The 22292-nt window shown below is 36.1% G+C and overlaps 1 protein-coding gene across 1 annotated transcript; it reads left to right on the top strand.

The window, feature by feature from the left end:
• The first annotated feature begins 316 nt into the window (after positions 1 to 316).
• LOC127136452 (uncharacterized) lies at positions 317 to 20441 on the top strand. The gene is made up of 7 exons (XM_051063006.1): positions 317 to 377; positions 715 to 829; positions 19023 to 19132; positions 19561 to 19665; positions 19777 to 19848; positions 20041 to 20188; positions 20302 to 20441. The coding sequence occupies exons 1-7, from the start codon at positions 317 to 319 to the stop codon at positions 20390 to 20392; spliced, it is 702 nt and encodes a 233-aa protein (XP_050918963.1). The 3' UTR covers positions 20393 to 20441.
• The last annotated feature ends 1851 nt before the right edge of the window (positions 20442 to 22292 follow it).

Here is a 22292-nt window from a genome sequence, read left to right as displayed (position 1 = left end):
ACCTAAAATAGGTTGTTCTAACCAATGCGGTTATTGGTAGATTTCTAATGCCTTTGAATACGCCGTTCATGCATTTCACAAGATTTGTTGTCATGTGGTCTCATCGACAACCTCTGTCAAATGCCCGTGTCCACTGCTCTAATGGTATGTTATTCATCCACCTCCATGCTTCTGCATTAGACAATCTAATTTCGTCACGGTAATATTGAAATGATGGCTGAGTTAGAGCATACCCTGCATTCACCATTTTTGTGTGAAGGTTATTGTCTTTGATTGGACACATGAAGTTTTGTGCAATATGTCTAATGCAATAGACATGGGTAGAAGAAGGATTATGCCATATGTTATCATGGTTATTGTGAGCACTCTCAATGGCAGTATGTTTATCTAAAATCAAACAGAGATTGGCTTGTGGAGCGACATGTGTTCTGAGATGACGAAGGAAGAAACCCCAACCACCAGCAGTTTCACCTTCAACTAGAGCAAAGGCAATGGAAAAGACATTATTGTTGTTGTCTTGGGCAACAGCCATAAGCAAAGCACCCTTGTATTTTCCGTATAACCATGTTCCATCAATTTGAATAATAGGTTTGCAGAATGCAAAACCTTTGATGCCTGGTTGAAAATCCCAAAAGAGCCGGTGAAAAATTCTATTTCCAGCAACACAAGTTCTGTCTAGCGTAAATGCTGACAATGTTTCCATAATTGCAACAGTTATTGGTGCGTATGTTTTAAGTGCCTATAAAAACCGTAGCAATTCTTTGTATGAATCCTCCCAGTTGTCGTATACCTGTTCAACCGCCTTTGTCCTTGCAATCCATGCTTTCTTGTAAGAGGGAGTATTATTATATCTTGTGATGATATGAGATATTATTATACTCACCTTCAATAATGGGTCTTTGTTAACAAGCGGCAAAATGTCTTGACATATCAATTCAACACTTAATTTACGGTGATCTTGTACAACATTAGTGGCAATGCAACTGTAAGGTGTGTCTATAGAAGCTATCTCCCAATAATCGCTTCTCTTCTTGTGAGATGCAACCAACCGAAACTTGCAAAGGATGTTACAACATTCGATGACATACCTTCTCGAATCAGTGTGTTTCACAGTGAAATCAGTAGAGTTATTCATGTGAAATTTTTTGATAGCTCGCACACATTCTTCTTTAGTGCGGAACATGTCTCCCACTTTTAACTCACCGTCTGATCGTGGATATGGGTTATAAAAAACACTGTTGGATGTTTCACCATCATGCAAGTCCATGTTTGTCATATGTTACGGTGGATTATATACATGACTTGGAGGTAAGGGCATTGGATGATCGTCATCTTCAATATTATTATTCAACATATGATCGACATGTGTCTCAGTTTCTTCTTCTTCTTCTTCATCAACGACGTTGACTTCTACTTCTGCTTCTAGGTCGACTTCATCTTAGTCTTCTGAATCAAATTCATCAGAGCTTCATTAGTTATCTGAGATTGTTGAGATGATATACTTTGTTGGAGATTAATATATAACTCAATAGAGTTGCAACCAGAATGTTCGTGACTAACAAACATATATTCAACATCTTCATCGCCCCGTACCTTTAGCAGGTAAAATTTACTTTGATTATTTTCGAAATAAATTGGATTTTGGTATGTGATTTGTGACACAAGACCAGATCCTAGGTAATATTCTATTCGTTTTTTCAAATGCAAGAAATTTGAACTTCTCTTGATCGTAAATCAGATAGTATTGGTGTTTCGAAAGCAAAACTCATATACATCACACTCATATGTCTCACCGTTGATTTTGGATTAAGAAGAAATGAAGGAATGGGTTTTGCTATCGTCATTGTTGTCCATGACATACCTACATAACACCTTGATTTTGTTGTCAGTATTGCAGTGTTTAGGCTTAAGTCAATTTGGTCCATTGGACCCAAACAAAGGAGAAATGGAATGTAAAAAAAAATGTTGAAAATTTCTTAATATACCCTATATGTTTTTTTAGGTACCATACATAAATACTAAAATGTCTCCTAATTCCTTGACATATATCTCCGGACGCACCTAATACACACTCAACGTATGTCATTCTGAATGACACCTTATAAGTTGGGTTTTTTTAATATCAGAGATGTATCTTCGGTATATTTCTGTAGATACATTTTTGGAGCGTTTGCACACCAGTATTAGAAGTAGCCACCATAAACATGTAATTTGACAAAATAAAATAAACATTCATAACATAAAATAAGCATTACACTTTAATATCCAGGGGGACGCTTCAACATCTTCGTTTGATTTTGAAATCGTCGCTTCCAACTCGAGCATAACTTTTGTTTCGAAACAGAAAAATGTATTCCACGTAGCCCTTACATATGCATCCAACTTGAGCTTAAAGTTGGTGAACTCAATCTTCCATCCGTTGTCAATTGACGGTGAACGGTATTCTAGCTTCATAATTCTTCGATTGTCCCCGCAAGATAAGAGATTATAGATTTCATATTTAATATCTGCATGAGATGTGTACTCGTTGAGCTTAAACTTTCGCTTGGGAGTTACGTTGGAGAAGGGGACATTTGTGACATATCAGTTGATTTTTATTTTTGACATTTGAGACATTTTTCAGTTTGTGTGATAAATAAACAAGAGCGTCTTAATTTATAGAATTGTAGACAAATGTGGACCATTCAAAACCTAACAAGTTGATTCCATAGATATATCTCTGGTTTCGCGCCCTATTATCTTGTTCTAGAGATGCATCTTCGGAACCTCTCCTAAAACTTGCAGAAAATAGAACATTTGAAAACAAAACTTAATTGAAGACATTTTTTAACAAATGAACAAATGTTATTGGAAAGATAAAAAATATATTAAAATATTAAGAAATTGAATATATTACCCTTCATTAATATTGAGACACAATTACATATACTTATTTGTCTGGCTAAATAGGAAATTAAAACGAATCGAAACATTTTTCACCAGCTAAATCTACAGGTGATACCCCCTTTGAATTTTGTGCATTTGATTCTCTTTCAATGTTGCTCAATTTCTCAAACTTTTGCATCATTTCCATAAAATGGTTCGACCAAGTTGTTGAATGAGATGTCAACTTCGGTGATGTAAGTGGTATAGGGCATTCCAGTTTTAAGTAAATTTGAACAAAATGTCGTGATTTTGAAAACCACTAAATACACATAATATAATCATTTGGATTTTGGGATGGGGCGGTACGTAGTGGGAAAAAGGTTTCCAAAAAATTAAATCATTGCAGATCAACACACAATATATCATACACATATGTTGTGAGGTGACTCATTTCAGGGAACCACGTCCATTTTTCCTCCAGTGCCGATCCACTAAGGCAAGGTACATGAGACTCATAAACTGTATCGAAGTTTTCTTTCTTTTCATACAATTGTGTGTATGATTCTTTATGAGTCATCAACTCTTAGATAAGTTGATGGCGAACAAGTGTATGATTATTTTCTCATTTACCGATTAAAGTCGAAACAACTTGATGATTGCAATTACCGTCCCTCTCAACATTAACGATCCACTTGATGTGTTTGTGCATAAACACCAGAATCTCGTCAATGAATGAAATCTTTGGTGGATGTGGCGTAAGAGGTGGTTTGCTAATGCAAGTTCCTTTGAAAACACTTTTTTGAGATTTTAGAGTTAGTGAGTCTGGAAAAACTTTACCAAAATGTTAAAAATACGAAGGAGACCGCACCGTTAAATTGTCACTCGATGTAGGCTTGAGCTTCTTTAGAGAATATTTTATTTTTAATGGTTGAGAGGGTGGTTTCAAGTCGGTGGTTTCTGGATAAACAATATTCCTCAATTGTTCTTTAATGTGGAGTTTCATGTTGTCACAAACTTTAAAAAATATCTCTTGTATCAATTCTCATTCGGTCAAAATAAAGATATTGATTTATCGTCTTTCATGACACCATCAACATCAAACCTAAGCCTCTTCCAATGAGTACAAACCTCATCCATTCTTATTGGGCAACCAAGTTTCACCTTTTTTGCAATAACTCAAGCACATGGGAGACCATATATTTTTACATTTATGCACTCACACTTTGTGTTATTGGAGCCTACATTATCAATTCATTTAGCCTCGTGAAAAATATAATTCAAACCAGCTCGAGATATGTTGTCAAACAATTGAGAATAAAGATTGTTGTCTTTAAATCTGTGTTCCAAAATTGTGATGCTCCGACCAAATGATGTATGTATCTAATTATGCTTATTCGGAATCATTTGGTTCACAGGGTCCCAATCTCTACACAAATTGTCCTTACTACTTCCCAGCCAATTCTTCAATGTAGCATGGGCAGACTCAACTCAGTTAGTTGTTGTATTTCCAAGGTGTCTAACCTGATTGACCCAAGCACAAACAATATTCTCCTTCACCTAGTCAAGAATTGTGCTCTCAACATATCTCAATAAATCAGGATACTTTTCACAAACTTTCTTGAAATGCATAGCAAAATCAACATATAATTCTTTTGTGGAAAAATTTACTATATGATTTCATTCTTCCCTTATTTTTTCCACAACCACACCCGCCTTCACCATTTGTCCATATTCAGACTCTATCTATTTCGTCCCAACTGCGGGTTTAACCCGACTTCTCACATTCTTTGTTATATGATATCTGCAAAGTAATGTATAAGAAGTAGGAAATACCCTTGCAACCGAATCCATCAAGGTGATATTGTGGTCGATAATAATCACTTTAGATATCTTATCTTGGTCCTTCAAAATTACTCGACACACCTCTAAGGCCCAAGTAACATTCTCCTCTTTCTTGCTCTCTAGAAATGTAAACCCGACAGAATAGGTCTTCTCAGTTGAGGTAACACCAACCATCTCCAATAATGGAAGTCTATACTTGTTGGTCTTGTACGTTGAATCAAGTATGAGTGCAGTAGGAAATATGTTGAACAACTTTGTAGAATCATGATGAATTAAAATACATCTCTAACGGTAACTCCATCCTTGCACGTTCGGTACCTAAACACATAACTGTTATCATCCAACATTTTCAAGAGTTGTTGCATTTCAGTCCTATCCCCATTAAGCGACTTGTTAGTTTGGTACTGAATATTATACACTTGCTTGATATTTGTGATATTTTTCGGGTTCTTTACATTTCAAAGTTGCAAGTATATTTTTCAGTTGAAGCAAATTCAAAGTCATGTCAGCAACACATTCCTTCTCTTCTAGCATGAGTCGACACACAATTGGATGACCGACTAACTTTTTACACAAATCATGGTTATGCAAACCATATATGACATTAAATCTCCAATTATTGTTTGCCAACATATAACCACGCACCGTAAAGGGACACTTAATTTTCTTGAACCAGTGTCGTCTCGTTTAAAATTTCCGGAGAGGAGTTCTATATTTTCCGTTTCTTTTGCACGTCATTGTCACAAAAGCACATCTTCTAGCCGAACCATTATTGGACCTTCTAATAACCATACAAAATCCCAGTTTAGAGGCATTCATATGAATCCACTGAAGCATTTGATCACGATATTCAAACTCTTGCTCATTTTTAAATTGATTGCCAACATCTACCGCTTTCACAACAACACATTGGACATTATGAGACACAAATTGTTGGGGGAAAACATCAGGGTGCACTATATCTAATGAAAACAGTTACCACAAAACAGTAAATAAGTGTTATTATTATAAACAGAGCTGAAAAATGAACACAGACTGATACCGGAAATATATTTCCAAAAAAGTTCATACTCGTTTCGAAGATACATTTATGGGAAAAAAACTCTAGTTTTTCAGATAGAAACAAGATTAATGTATGCAATGAGGCTTAAAATAAATGATCTTTACCTAGAATTCCAACTTCTTTTGTTCCCTTTGATGTAATGAACCACAAGATTGGAGTTTTGGAGTGAAAATAGAGATTGAGAATGGAAGAGTTTTTGGTGAGGGTTTGTAATGAAAAAAAGTATGGTTGTGGGATCATGCAACTCTATCTTTATCAAATGATTCCGGATATGCATCTTCGGAAAAAACTAACATGCAAAGGTGACAATAATTTTCGAAATCCCGCCCTAAACTTCCGAAGATGCATCTCTGGAATTTCCATTGGGCTGATTAATATGAATTTATTTCGGGAAATTTTCGGAGATGCATCTCCGGTATTAAAAAAATCCAACTTATAGGGCGTCACTCAGAATGACATATGTTGAGTGTGTATTGGGTGCGTCAGGAGATGCATCTGTGGAAACTGGGGGACATTTTAGTATTTTCATGTGGTGCCTAAGAAACATATATGGTGCATTAAGAAATTTCCCAAAATGTTTCTCATTTATCAGAAAAATGATATATGATCCATTATATAGGGTCGGAATTTACAGAGGATTTAACCTGCCACCCCCTTCAATTAAACCTGACACCCCCACATAGTGACTGCTATTGCCTTTTATGCCCTTATTAATTTTTTTTGGAATTTTCTATTGCGATTATCGAAAATTTGCTAAATTTCCGGTAAAAAAATAAATGATTTCTGATTTTTTTGTAGAAATACTGGAATTTTCTAAAGAAAAAAATTAAAAAAGTTTAGAAATTTTTTTACACTATCGAAAATTTTAAAATTTCCGATAAACTACCACACTTTTTGAAATTTTCGATAAACTACAATATTGAATTTATCAAAAAATCCAGTATGTTAATTTTTTTTTTAAAAAACGATAAAAAATGCATACCAGTAATTTAAAAATGAACTATCAGGAATTTGGTTTGTTATCAGAAAATTTCGTTCGCACTTTTGACTCAAATTTGTCCATGGACAATTTGAAAATTATGAAAATATGTGGGAGTGACACGTTAAATTCTCCTTTTTACAAGAATGAGAAAATGGGCTTACAACATGTAATATCCAAAACTGTAAACAAAAGAATATAAACTAGTAATATACTAATAGTGCAACACTCAGGTTTTTTATTCTAATATTTTTATTATATTTTATTTGAACTTTTGGAAATGTATTTTATTTAATTAATTATTATTATTTTTATTATTTAATTTAATGTGGATTTGGAGAATTTAGTTATAGGTTAATATTCAAATTATTGAAGGATGTGGAAAATTATGGGTTTGGGGCAACAAACTAAAATTTAATTATATATAAGCAGGTGAGTAAAGTTAGTGAGAATTGAGGGAATTAGTAAAAATTATTAAAATAAAATAAATTAGATTTTTATTTAAATAGAAGGGAAGAATAATACTATGTAGGATTTGGTGGAAAAGAGTCTAAGAGGAGGAAAGAGCAAACTCTAGTATAGAGAGTGAAAAAGGAGAGCCTTCATATCTAAAGTCAATAAAGCTTCAAATTTTATGAATAATCGAGGTAAGAGGGAATTGTTTAATATATTAGTGTTTAAGCATGAGCAATAATGGGGATTCCCTAACCCACTCTCTTTTCCCTTTTCTTCCATTGACGTGGAAGTTGAATCTTAAGATGGTTTGTGCAAAACCTCTCTATATTATTATTTGTCTAAATTTGAATTATGCTCTATTAATGTTGCAAATTCTATGATTATATATACTTAATCTAGATTATTGATGTTCATAAGTATATATGAGTGTTTTGAGGAATATGATGATGATTTTCGGATTAATTGATGTGATAAATTTTAAATTGATGTTTTGTTGTTATAATGTGTAAATTGAATGTTGGGTGTTTGAATGGTATGAGACCGGTTAAGGAAATTGAGATCTGGAACGATTTAATGGAGAAAATGCAGAAATCGTGTTCTGCACAGAAGTAACGGACCAACCATCACCATGTCGGGGAAGAAGACTCAAAATCGTCAGCAATGGCGGGCGTCAGCCGAGTGACGTTCCAACCGTCAACGCCCTCGAATGAGAGCATGATCCCCAAACTATCAGTGATGACATGCATCACACCCAGAGGGAAAAGACCGTCATGGATGAGACGGTCTGACCATCATCCCTGATTGATTAACCATATTGAGATGTTTGACTCAAATTTATGAGTAGTTTCAAGTTTTCTGATTTGTTCCTTGTTGTTTGATGTTGATTGATGAGAAAGTGTTATTGAGTTATTATGTTGAGATAATGTATGAGTACCTCATGTGAAGGAATTGTTGATGTTAGATAATTATGTTTGATGGAACCAATGACATGGCCATAAAACGACAATAATTATTGGTGATATATTGTAGGTCCGAAATGGACTAATGACGAGTATGACTTCGGTCCAGTGATGAGTATAAAAGTTTGAGGTATGTATGAGAATTGCATATTTCTTGTAGCATTCATACATCATGTATATTGGAGATATATAGGACTTTGACCTAGTGACGAGTAGGACTCTGATTCAGTGATCAGTAGGATTATGGTCTAGTGATGAGTACGACTTCAGTCCAAGTAACGAGTTTGGATACCTCAAAAACATATCTCTGAATATCCTAGAGATTGGTATTACATGAATTGGAGTAAAAGAGATGGACATTACATACATAATTGCACATGTTAATTGATTGTTGTTATTATTCGAGTTGTGATTGTGATTGCTTAGTTATACTAATCAAACTATAGATTGTTGTTATCATTCTAGTTGTGATTGTGATTGATTAGTTATACTGATTAAACTATCCTTGGTGTTTTATGCACCACTTATATATGGAATTTATTTCCCACCCCTTTATGTTTCCATGTTGTTTCATATGGATGAAGGTGGAGAAACACAAGAAATGGGGTTTGAAATGTTTTCTCAGTAAATAAAAACTTTTGCAACACCACACACACGAAAGTAAGAGCAAACTACACATAAGTTTATCCTGATTCGCTTGAAAATCAAAGTTACTCCAGTCCATCCAACCAAGGTGATTTTGGCTTCAATAAGGACTTAATCCAATAATCTTAAAAGATTACAATAATCGTCTAAGAGTTCAGCAATCTCTTAGCCCTCTAAAGTCTACAGACTTCACAAGTCACTTAAGGAATCACAACAACTATTAAGAATTACAAGTGTGTGTTTAGTGCTTCTAGACAAGCAGTATGAACACAATTAATAGAAGATGATCAATGATCACACTTTGAGCAACAACTCTTTTGTGATTACTGAATTTTACAATAGCAAGTATTTAGAATATGGTTCAAGTGTATTGTAGAATTCTTGTGTAGTTTCTTCGTGTCTTGGTATGATGATAGTGAGGCCTTTTTGTAGAGCTTAGTGTAGCGGTAAATTCATGATCATCAAGTTATGGATAAGCTAGAGATCAAATAATAAGAGTCGCCACCGCGCTTTTATTGTTTCCAAGGGAAAAGGGAAAAAGTACTAACAAAACCCAAAAGTAAGAAGTTTTCAAATTAAAACTAATAAAATGTCAGAGATTACAGGTAAGGGGGTTGGTTACACAGAGGTAAGGTGTTAGCACCCAAAGTGTCCTAGGTACTCCTAGGGATCCCTTTTTGTGTGCATATGTATTTTGTACAAAGTGACGTTTACAAACAAATAGAATGGGGGGATGAGAAAATAATTCATTAATTATATTTTTGTGTTTGGCAAGACCTTCGGTCTTGTGCCAACATAAAAATGAGGGATCAAAACCTCGTAGTTCGTGATACAAATTTCAAAGTGGATGCATTGTTTTTAACAAAATTAAGTTTGAAAGGCACAAAGGCCTAAAAATGGTTTGAATGAGTTAGTTATTTTTTGGCTTTTTGAAAGTTTAAGTCAAGTATATTTAAGTTTATTTACAAGTTTGATTTAAGAAAAGAAGTTTAAAAATGCAATGGCATAAGGCCAAAGTTTCTATCTTTTTTACAAAGTGGTCAAAGTTTAGAACAAAATCAGTTCAATCAAAGAAGATTTTGAAAAGAGAGGGAGAGATTTTGAAATTAAAGAAATGGGGAGAAGATGAAGAGACTTATCCTATGTACAAAAATTAAAAGTTTAGAGTTGAAAAGATCTGACCAAATGGGTAGCAATCCAATAGACAAGAATGTCAATAGAAATCAAGAATTCCCTTGGACTTTTAGAATCAAGCAACACACAAATATACAATTATATTATCTTGAAGAGCAAGGCATCAAATAAAGATGGCCACATCCAAGCTTATCTATTCCATGATCTTCTTCAAAATAGCCCATGTAACATATGAATTCCACAAGTCACCGGTTCAAAATAACAACTCCATAATGATCATGTTGCAAATAAACTTAGAGAGATCTTGAATGATGTATCAGATGAAGTTTCAAATTACAAGCACTTGGTTTCTTAATAAGTTGGCATTTGCCAAGTCCTTTAGCATAGGGATGTTGCCTAAATTCTAAGTCCATTTGTCCAAGATCAAGCCAACAGTCCATACAAAAGTTTTTTAGGTTTTTTTTTTGTTATTATGTACATTAATGGTCAAAGACCACACAAACAAACAAAGTATACACAAAACAAAGTATATCACACAATATGGTCCAAATGGACAAAGGGAAAATTGCATTAACATAAACAATTATAATGATATGAATAATGGAAAATGAAATAAAGCTAGAATTAACTGACATTAAAGTAAATGACTTGAAATTAAAAGTTAGTAGTTAATAGGTTAGAAGTTAGTATTGTTTTGTTTTTGCTTTTCTTAGACATTCTTTAGAGAACACTCAACCCACTTACCACAAGCATGGATCCTTGAACCAAGACATCTTCCAAAGGAAGGAAAAAAGGACAAGTTCCCACACAGTACCATGAAATAGGGGAGACTTATAATCTCACTAACTTGAATATTATGCCTTTTATGTCATAAATTTAGCGTTATGTTAAGCAATCACTACGCCAAAAAGGTTTTTTAACAGCGCATCTTAGACAGCGCTTTTAAAAGAAAGCGCTGTCTAAGGTTAAAATAAAAATAAAACACGGAAAATGTTCTAAAAAAATAATGAAAGCGCTGTCTAAGGGGGGGTCTTAGACAGCGCTTTTAGAAAGCGCTGTCTAAGACCCCCCCTTAGACAGCGCTTTTAGAAAGCGCTTTTAAATATAGACCTTAGTCAGCGCTTTTGAGAAAGCGCTGTTTAAAGTCTTTCAATTAAAAAAAAATTAAAACCAAAAGCGCTGTCTAAGGTGGGGGTTTAGAAAGCGCTTTTGGAAAGCGCTGTCTAAGGCATATCTTAGAAAGCGCTTTCCACAAAAGCGCTGTCTAAGGTCTAATTAAAATTAAATTTCAGACTTCTATTTTCGTTCTCAGTTCTTTTTGTTTTCCCTTCTGCGATTAAACCCCTCCAGCGAACCCTAACAGCGAACGAGAATACATTGTAATCATTCAGCAAGATGGGTGCACCTAACCAATGAAGATTCAATCAAATATATATGAAGTCGGACGCCTCCCCCTCTCTTGGTTCCCGATCTCAAATGTGACATCAAGAAGGAAGTTCTCGTATCTACTCACAATACCGAAATTCAGGTACTTTCATTTCTCAATTTTTGCTTCACTTGTAATTATCTTCTGGCATTATCGTCATATTTGCATCTCTCTCACCGACACAATCTAGTACTATAATTTTTTTTTAAATAATTAAAAGTTTTTTGAATGGTATCTGACATTAAATTCATCTCAAACTTGTGACTGTTGTTACTTATTTATACTGGTTGTTACAATTGATTCCCAACGCGTCATATGATTTGTCATGGTTATTATCATAATGTGAAGTGTGTTTATGATTTTGGTTGGCATAGTTATTTGATTTCTTAGATAAATTTTTTATTCGGTGATGATATATACGAAACTTTAGATTGAGATTAAAATTATTAACCGACCATTTTTTACCTTAATTTATGTTGATGTGTTATGTATATGAGGAGTGAAAACTTTGCAATTTCATTATCTTTTATGTTACTGAGTGCATGTTATTAACAAACTTTGCAATACCAGAAAGTGTATTACTCCAAACTTGAGCCGCAAAATCCAGGGGGCGAGGCTGTAGATATTACTCCGAAGGAATTTGGAGTGAGAACTGTAACACCCTTCTACCCAAACGACATATTTAAATAGATTATCAGAGTACAACATGTAGAAGAGTTTACATTTCTTACAACATAACAATTATCGCATCACAACATAAAACATATTATTTATTTTATTAAAACTTCGCAGCGGACAACAACATTAATATTATCATTCATCATATAACAATTCATAATAATGGTTCAACATTATCTCAACAAAACATCTCAACATGTTAGTCATCATAAACAACGTAAATAATAATCAATTATCTATCGAATCCCATAACCCCGGTGTCACATGACCAGAGCATTTGACTCGACTCTGTAGAATAACTCTACACTTATTCTTCAAACCTCAACAATAGCTACTCCTCTTTATCTGCACATTGCTCATCATAGATGAACATAACCACATGCAGAAGGGGTGAGAATTACATTATTAAATAATAATATAACGACAGAAATATAAACATAAATATATTTCACATATGCCAACACAGCTCATCACAATCATCATAATCAACATATTCATGAACATCAACAAAACAACATATCAAATGCAATGCACACACCCATGCATGACTCAACACGACTCGGTATACCCATTTTGTGACCAACTACAGGATCACCACTCCCAGATTCATCACCATAGAATCCGAGTTCCCCGCAAGGAACCAAGCCTCTCAACAAGCCCGGAGTCAACAACATCATTGGAACTCAGTCCGTTCATCACTAGGCATCGGCCTTTCATGAATGCATGCACACCAAGCATGCATCATAATCAACATAGCAACAACAGCATCATATATTCATGTTATCATCATCATTAACACATTCTATCACAAAAGCATATCACATCATGCCACATAATCAAACACAGTATTATCACACTCTACTAATATCTATACCACTCAAAGCAACGGGAAATGATCCCTCGTATACCATGCATCAGCTAAGTTACCTCGCTCAGCCTAACCAACCAAAACTGCACAACAACAGCCCAGGAAAGACCACAAGTCTGCCCATACGCGTATTGCCTATGCCCATACGCGTATTGCCCACGCCTGACCAAATCCATACGCGTATTGCCATGTCCATACGCGTATGCTACGCGTATCACATTCCCATACGCGTACCAACAGAGACCAAAACACGTTCAAAACATCATCTTCCTCATCCATACGCGTATTGCCTAGTGCCATACGCGTACCAGCAATCTCATACGCGTATTGCCTAGTGCCATACGCGTATGACCAGAAACCAGATTTCCAGATCTGCAATGGCTTTCTCTGCTACGAGATCTATCCAAATTCATCCTTCCACAGTCCAAATTTCACACAAAATCCCTCATATCATCTAATACAAATAGTCCCCTATTCGATTTCACAAATCTTAACATCATTGCATATAATTTCTACGAATTCCTTCGATTAAAATCCCAATTTCGTTCATCCAATATTTCACCATTTTCAGCATATTATTGTTTAATAAGGTTCAGACCCCTTACCTCTTTGGATTGAAGGAAGTTCTGAGCAGAATTTTGCCTTTTCCTCTTCCTTCTCTTTCTCTTCAGCGTTTCTCCCCTTTCTCTGACTCTGAGGCAACAACACGTGAAAGCTCTGAGTTCTCCCTTTGGCCTCTTTTATCCAATTCCACTTTTACCCTTCCACTCTTCATATTCCATTTATTTTATTTATTTAATTATTATTAAAATAAATAACATCTATAATAATAATAATAATTCCCAATATTATTTAATAATTCATTTCACCTTCAAATAATCATATTAAAATAATATTTAAATTAATCTAACAATATTCGGGGTGTTACAGCTCTCCCCCACTTTAGAAGTTTTCGTCCTCGAAAACATACCTCAAGCAAATAGAGCCGGATACGACTCCTTCATCTGATCTTCACGCTCCCAAGTCAAGCTCTCCCCAGCTGGACCTCCCCAAACAACTTTCACTAGAGCAATCTTCTTACTTCTCAGGGTCTTCTCTTCTCGGTCATCTATCCGAATTGGCAACACCTCAACGGTCAAATTATCCCTCACCTGGATATCATCCAACTGAACAACATGCGAAGGATCCGCAATATATTTTCTCAACTGAGATACATGAAACACATCATGCAGATTAGAAAGCGACGGCGGTAAAGCTATCCGATACGCCACTTCTCCAACCCTCTTCAAAATCTGATACGGACCCACAAACCTCGGAGTAAGCTTTTTAGACTTTAAAGCTCTACCCACACCTGTCGTCGGAGTAACTCTCAAGAACACATGATCTCCCTCTTGGAACTCAAGTGCCTTTCTCCTCTTATCCTGATAACTCTTCTGACGACTCTGAGAAATCTTCATTTTCTCCTGAATCATCTTAACCCTTTCAGTCGTCTGCTGCACAATCTCAGGTCCGAGTACAACACTCTCACCTGATTCATACCAACACAATGGAGTTCTACACCTCCTACCATACAATGCTTCATATGGAGCCATACCGATACTAGCATGAAAACTATTATTATAAGTAAACTCCACCAACGGCAAATAACTATCCCAAGAACCACTCTGCTCCAACACACAAGCTCTCAACAAATCCTCCAAGGATTGGATAGTTCTTTCGGTCTGACCATCAGTTTGAGGATGATAAGCTGAACTCAACCTCAACTTAGTTCCCAACGCTTTCTGCAAACTTTCCCAAAATCTAGAAGTAAATCTTGGATCTCTATCAGACACAATACTGGATGGAATACCATGCAGCCTCACTATCTCCTCAATATACAACTCTGCCAACTTCTCTAAAGAGTGATTAATCTTCATCGGCAAGAAATGCGCCGACTTAGTCAATCGATCCACAATCACCCAAATAGAATCATTACCTTTCGTCGTCCTCGGCAATCCCGTCACAAAATCCATGGAAATGCTATCCCACTTCCATTCAGGAATCTTCAAAGGTTGCATCATACCTGCCGGTTTCTGATGTTCAATCTTTGACTTCTGACAGGTCAAACAGGCATACACAAACTTAGCAACATCTCTTTTCATACCAGCCCACCAAAACAACTTCTTCAAATCTTGATACATTTTAGTTGCACCTGGATGGATACTCAATCCACTCCTATGGCCCTCTTCAAGAATACTCTTTTTCAATTCAGACACCTCAGGAACACAAACTCTACCTTTAAATCGCAGGATGCCATTCTCATCAATCTCAAAATTACCACCATTACCCTGGTTAACCATAGTAATATGATCAACTAGAGCGACATCAACTTGCTGACCATTCCGAATATCTTCCAGAATTCCACTAGTCAACTTCAGCATACCCAACTTTACACTATCAGCGGAAACTTCACAACCCAAACTCATATCACGGAACTGTTCAATTAACTCAAGCTCCCGAACCATCATCATAGACATATGTAGAGACTTTCTACTCAACGCATCTGCAACTACATTAGCCTTACCGGGATGATAACTCAATTCAAAGTCAAAATCTCTCAGTAATTCTAACCACCTTCTCTGCCTCATATTTAACTCTTTCTGATCAAACAGATACTTCAGACTCTTGTGATCACTGAACACTTCGAATCTGGAACCATACAGATAATGCCTCCACATTTTCAACACAAATACAACAGCTGCAAGTTCTAGATCATGCGTAGGATAATTCCTCTCATGAACTTTCAACTGTCTAGAAGCATAAGCTACAACTTTACCATTCTGCATCAAAACACCACCAAGACCCATCAAAGAAGCATCACAATAGACAACGAAGGACTCACCAGGATTGGGCAAGATCAACACTGGAGCACTGGTCAACCGCCTCTTCAACTCCACAAAACTCGCTTCACAAGCTGCATCCCACACATATACTTGACCCTTCTTAGTCAACTGCGTCAACGGCAATGCCAACTTAGAGAAGCCTTCAATAAATCTGCGATAATAACCAGCTAACCCCAGAAAACTGCGTATCTCAGTAGCAGACTTCGGAGTCTCCCACTGTAATACAGCATCAACTTTAGCAGGATCAACAGAAATCCCACCACTCGAAATCACATGGCCAAGGAAACTCACTTCCTTCAACCAGAACTCACATTTAGATAACTTTGCATATAATTTCTTTTCTCTTAACACCTGCAAAACAATTCTCAGATGTCCTGCATGCTCTTCTTCCGTCTTAGAATATATCAATATATCATCTATGAACACCACAACAAAATTATCAAGGTACGGATGAAATATACGATTCATATATTCCATAAACACACCTGGAGCATTAGATACACCGAACGGCATCACAGTGTATTCATAATGACCATACCTCGTACGGAAAGCAGTCTTCGCAATATCGTCTGACTTCACTCGGATCTGATGATAACCCGACCGCAAATCAATCTTACTGAAAACATGAGCTCCGACCAACTGGTCCATCAAATCATCAATCCTCGGCAATGGATACCGATTCTTGATAGTCACCTTATTCAACTGCCGATAATCGACACACAACCTCATTGTACCTTCTTTCTTCTTCACTAACAACACTGGTGCACCCCAAGGAGAAACACTTGGATTCCTCAGCATCAGCATTATTATAATGAGGACAATACTGCACCAACTCCTCAAACTTCGAAGCGTAATCAGCAACAGACATGTTACCCTGCTTCAGTCCCAGAAATTCCATCTCCTTCTTACATCGCACATCAGCAGGAAAATATTTCTCTAGAAAGACCGTCTTGAACCTTTCCCAAGTCATCTCAGCACCTGGTACTTCAATCCTCTGGCGAGTGTTATCCCACCAGTTTTCAGCCTCTTCAGATAACCTATGCGTACCAAACTGCACCTTCTGTGCTTCAGTACACGTCATCACCCGGAAAATCTTCTCAATTTCCTTCAGCCAAATCTGAGCACCATCTGGATCATAGCGCCCCTTGAATGTAGGAGGGTTATTCTTCAGAAACCTTCCCAAATTCCTAAACTCGTCGACCGGCGGATTCTGCTGCGCCTGCATAGCCTGCGCCATAGCAGCCAAAGCCTCAGCAATCGCACGGTCATTTTCTCCAGCCATACTCTGCACGACACAACTACAACCGTTAAATATCGACAGTGTCATTTACACTAATCGACCAATAGGGAAAACATCACATTATGACTCGACTGGACTGACCATGCTCTGATACCACTAATGTAACACCCTTCTACCCAAACGACATATTTAAATAGATTATCAGAGTACAACATGTAGAAGAGTTTACATTTCTTACAACATAACAATTATCGCATCACAACATAAAACATATTATTTATTTTATTAAAACTTCGCAGCGGACAACAACATTAATATTATCATTCATCATATAACAATTCATAATAATGGTTCAACATTATCTCAACAAAACATCTCAACATGTTAGTCATCATAAACAACGTAAATAATAATCAATTATCTATCGAATCCCATAACCCCGGTGTCACATGACCAGAGCATTTGACTCGACTCTGTAGAATAACTCTACACTTATTCTTCAAACCTCAACAATAGCTACTCCTCTTTATCTGCACATTGCTCATCATAAATGAACATAACCACATGCAGAAGGGGTGAGAATTACATTATTAAATAATAATATAACGACAGAAATATAAACATAAATATATTTCACATATGCCAACACAGCTCATCATAATCATCATAATCAACATATTCATGAACATCAACAAAACAACATATCAAATGCAATGCACACACCCATGCATGACTCAACACGACTCGGTATACCCATTTTGTGACCAACTACAGGATCACCACTCCCAGATTCATCACCATAGAATCCGAGTTCCCCGCAAGGAACCAAGCCTCTCAACAAGCCCGGAGTCAACAACATCATTGGAACTCAGTCCGTTCATCACTAGGCATCGGCCTTTCATGAATGCATGCACACCAAGCATGCATCATAATCAACATAGCAACAACAGCATCATATATTCATGTTATCATCATCATTAACACATTCTATCACAAAAGCATATCACATCATGCCACATAATCAAACACAGTATTATCACACTCTACTAATATCTATACCACTCAAAGCAACGGGAAATGATCCCTCGTATACCATGCATCAGCTAAGTTACCTCGCTCAGCCTAACCAACCAAAAACTGCACAACAACAGCCCAGGAAAGACCACAAGTCTGCCCATACGCGTATTGCCTATGCCCATACGCGTATTGCCCACGCCTGACCAAATCCATACGCGTATTGCCATGTCCATACGCGTATGCTACGCGTATCACATTCCCATACGCGTACCAACAGAGACCAAAACACGTTCAAAACATCATCTTCCTCATCCATACGCGTATTGCCTAGTGCCATACGCGTACCAGCAATCTCATACGCGTATTGCCTAGTGCCATACGCGTATGACCAGAAACCAGATTTCCAGATCTGCAATGGCTTTCTCTGCTACGAGATCTATCCAAATTCATCCTTCCACAGTCCAAATTTCACACAAAATCCCTCATATCATCTAATACAAATAGTCCCCTATTCGATTTCACAAATCTTAACATCATTGCATATAATTTCTACGAATTCCTTCGATTAAAATCCCAATTTCGTTCATCCAATATTTCACCATTTTCAGCATATTATTGTTTAATAAGGTTCAGACCCCTTACCTCTTTGGATTGAAGGAAGTTCTGAGCAGACTTTTGCCTTTTCCTCTTCCTTCTCTTTCTCTTCAGCGTTTCTCCCCTTTCTCTGACTCTGAGGCAACAACACGTGAAAGCTCTGAGTTCTCCCTTTGGCCTCTTTTATCCAATTCCACTTTTACCCTTCCACTCTTCATATTCCATTTATTTTATTTATTTAATTATTATTAAAATAAATAACATCTATAATAATAATAATAATTCCCAATATTATTTAATAATTCATTTCACCTTCAAATAATCATATTAAAATAATATTTAAATTAATCTAACAATATTCGGGGTGTTACAAGAACCCTGGCTCAGGAATATGGTGGTGGTGCTTTCACTGTTTCAGGAGATGTTGTCTTTTTTGCAAATTACAAGGATCAAAGATTATACAAACAATCCATCTCTTCTCTTGGTAAGCAAGCATCAGTTTTCACTCCCCAATACCCTTATTTTTGCGCACCTTTGATATGTGCATGTTTGGATTCACGGCGAGTTAAGCTGAATTACGGTGGCACTGGCACACAGACGATTTTAGCAAAAACTACCAACAAAATCACAGCGCCACCATGATTTTATCAAACTTACCGTCTTTCCAAAAATGCATGGTAGTTTTATTCTGCCATCAAATTAAGTTTTCTTTATAGTCAACTGTAGTTTACTTGCATATTGATTTTTTTTTTGCTCAATACTTGCATATTGATTTTTTTTTTGCTCAATACTTGCATATTGATTTGTATCAACATGAGAATGTTGATTTGGTGTTGTGTGATTTTCAATGTGTGTGAAGTAAGCAATTTTGTTAACTTGTGCTGTTTTTTTTTGTGTGTTTGATCACACCAGATGTGTCTCCTATACCTCTCACTCCGGATTATGGTGGACCGACTGTAAGCTATGCAGATGGAGTATTGGATACACGCTTTAACCGTTTTATTGCTGTAAGGGAAGGTAAGCAATTAAGAATGAGTTCTTCTTTAAGGCGTATGTTAGAACGCTTCCATTGCGAGTTTACTTAAATCATTCAATTATTTGCTCACTAATGTTCAATCATGTTGCTAGATCGTAGGGAAAGCAGTCTAAATCCACCTACAACTATTGTATCCATAGCACTTGGCAACAACAATGTTCAGGGTAAAAATTTCCATCTTACTAGTGAGTTTAGCTTTATGAGGAGCTTAATGAATACTATGCGTGTGTGTTTATTTGTTGTTTGTTATAAGTTTTCATAAGTTATTATATTTTGACTGTCTTAATCTTAATGCTTGTTTTCATTATAAGGTATTGCAATCAATATTAAGTGTAATTGTGTTGTGCAACTTTCAGAACCAGAAGTACTAGTCGGTGGGAGTGATTTCTATGCTTTCCCGCGTCTAGATCCTAAAAGTGAGAGGATAGCATGGATACAATGGAGTCACCCCAACATGCCATGGGATAAATCCGAACTTTGGGTCGGTTATATTTCTGAAAATGGGTGAGCTGAACTCTTTGCCTCAAGTTCCATATAATAATTTATGTTATAGTTTCTTATTATATGTAAATGTCATGTTTCAACTTGAAGCTTAATCATCTCTTGTTTCGATGCAGAGAGATCCACAAGAGTGTCTGTGTAGCTGGGTATGATCCTTCCGTTATAGAGTCTCCAATTGAGCCCAAGTGGTCTTCAGATGGTACTTAATCTAACCTTTTTTTCTAACACCAAAAAAAGTTTGATATATTAACGGTAGTTATCAAGTATGTTATGAAAGGAAAGGCTCCGACCTCCCTGAGTATTAAAAAAGGAAAGGCTCCTAGTAATCGGGAGCTTCATGCAAGATTGGAAGCCATGCAAGCTGAGCTTGATGCATTGAGGAGAGAAAGAGAGGCTAGCGCCTCAACAGTATACAGAGATGCTTCGGACAAAGACAGTATCAACTGTACCTTTCAGCCGAACATTCCAGAGGTAATTACATATAATTGTCTTAAATTGAACTAATTGTCTTAAATTATGCATTTTATACAAAGGATCAAGTGGACGAAATCAAAGAGGAGTGGTGTCAATTCATGATAAAGCTCAATGTTTGTTCATAAATTTGTGTAATTAATGTGTACATTTGTAGTATATGTTATGACTTGTAAATGTGTACATAAATTTGTATATATTTTGATACATTTAAGGCAAAATTGGTTTGAATTGGTTATATATATATTTGTTAGCCAAAAATTGGTAGAAAAAAGGCCAAAATGGCATATATAAAATGTGATAATTGTCTGTCAAAATCTGGTTGAAAACAGGTAGAAATTCTGGTTTATAAACCTGGAAAAAATGTGGTTTAAAACAAAAGCTTCAAAAATTTTCGTATACCTTAGACAGCGCTTTTGTAAAAAGCGCTGTCTAAGGGGGGGATTAGAAAGCGCTTTAGGCAAAGGGCTGTCTAAGGGGGGGGGGGGGGGGGGGGGGGGGGGGGCTTAGACAGCGCTTTTTGAAAAGCGCTGTCTAAGGTATACCTAAAAAAATTAAAATAGGAGGGTCTTAGAAAGCGCTTTTGGCCAAAGCGCTGTCTAAGGGGGTGGGGCTTAGACAGCGCTTTTCAAAAGCGCTGTCTAAGGTATACCTAAAAAATTTAAAATAAGAGGGTCTTATAAAGCGCTTTTGGCCAAAGCGCTGTCTAAGGGGGGGGGGGGGGGGGCTTAGACAACGCTTTTAAGATTTAAAAAAGCGCTGTCTAAACCTTTAGCAGCGGAGGTTTAGACAGCGCTTTAAAGCGCTGTCTAAGGCTAAAAAAAGCGCTGTCTAAGGTCTTGTTTGTTGTAGTGAATTGTAATTGGACTTATGTAGAAGTCACAACTATTTGAGGTCGGGCAATAGAATTTTGGTGTTAATGCATGTTAGAGACATAGTAATATGAACTATGCTCATGAAACATACCACACACAAAAAGAATATGCAAAAGGTGTGGCCTAATCTCATCCATACTCATGTTAATTTTTCAATCAACTAGATTTAGGACTTTGAGATATCATAGGCCAAATGAGATGAATGCATAAAGAAGGGGTAATAAGATGAAGAGGGAGGGGAATAGATGAAAACTCAAATTGATCAAAGGAGGACTTTTACCAAATTAATATCATTCATTCATTTTGGGAGATGGAATGTACATTCCATCAATCCCCTAAATCCAATGATATTAATTTTAAAAAGTCAAATCAATCTTGATCAAGGCCCAACAACAACAGTCAAACATCAACAAGTCATCACAATTGGTCAACAAAATTATTTGGAATTTATTCCAATTAAAAATACTAAAATAATTCATTTAAATTAAATATGGTTTGTCAAATTCCTAAAACCTCATCAAAACACCAAATAAATGGCCATGAGATTTATCATAGGTCAAACAAGGTCAAAGGACCTTGGAGAAATTTTTTCAGATATTTAAAAGACTTCAAAGTATTTTTAAACAATTAAAAACAAATGAAAAATCAATTAAATCATGAAAATATTAATAATGATCCAAAAATAATTTTAATTTAGAATATGAAAGAGGAAAATATTTAAATTTTTTTGGTGAAACTCTCATATTTTTTGGATCAATATT

This window comes from Lathyrus oleraceus, chromosome 4 (genome assembly GCF_024323335.1).
Source record: "Lathyrus oleraceus cultivar Zhongwan6 chromosome 4, CAAS_Psat_ZW6_1.0, whole genome shotgun sequence".
NCBI classification, from domain to species: domain Eukaryota; kingdom Viridiplantae; phylum Streptophyta; class Magnoliopsida; order Fabales; family Fabaceae; genus Lathyrus; species Lathyrus oleraceus.
This window is presented reverse-complemented; position numbering and strand designations above follow the sequence as displayed.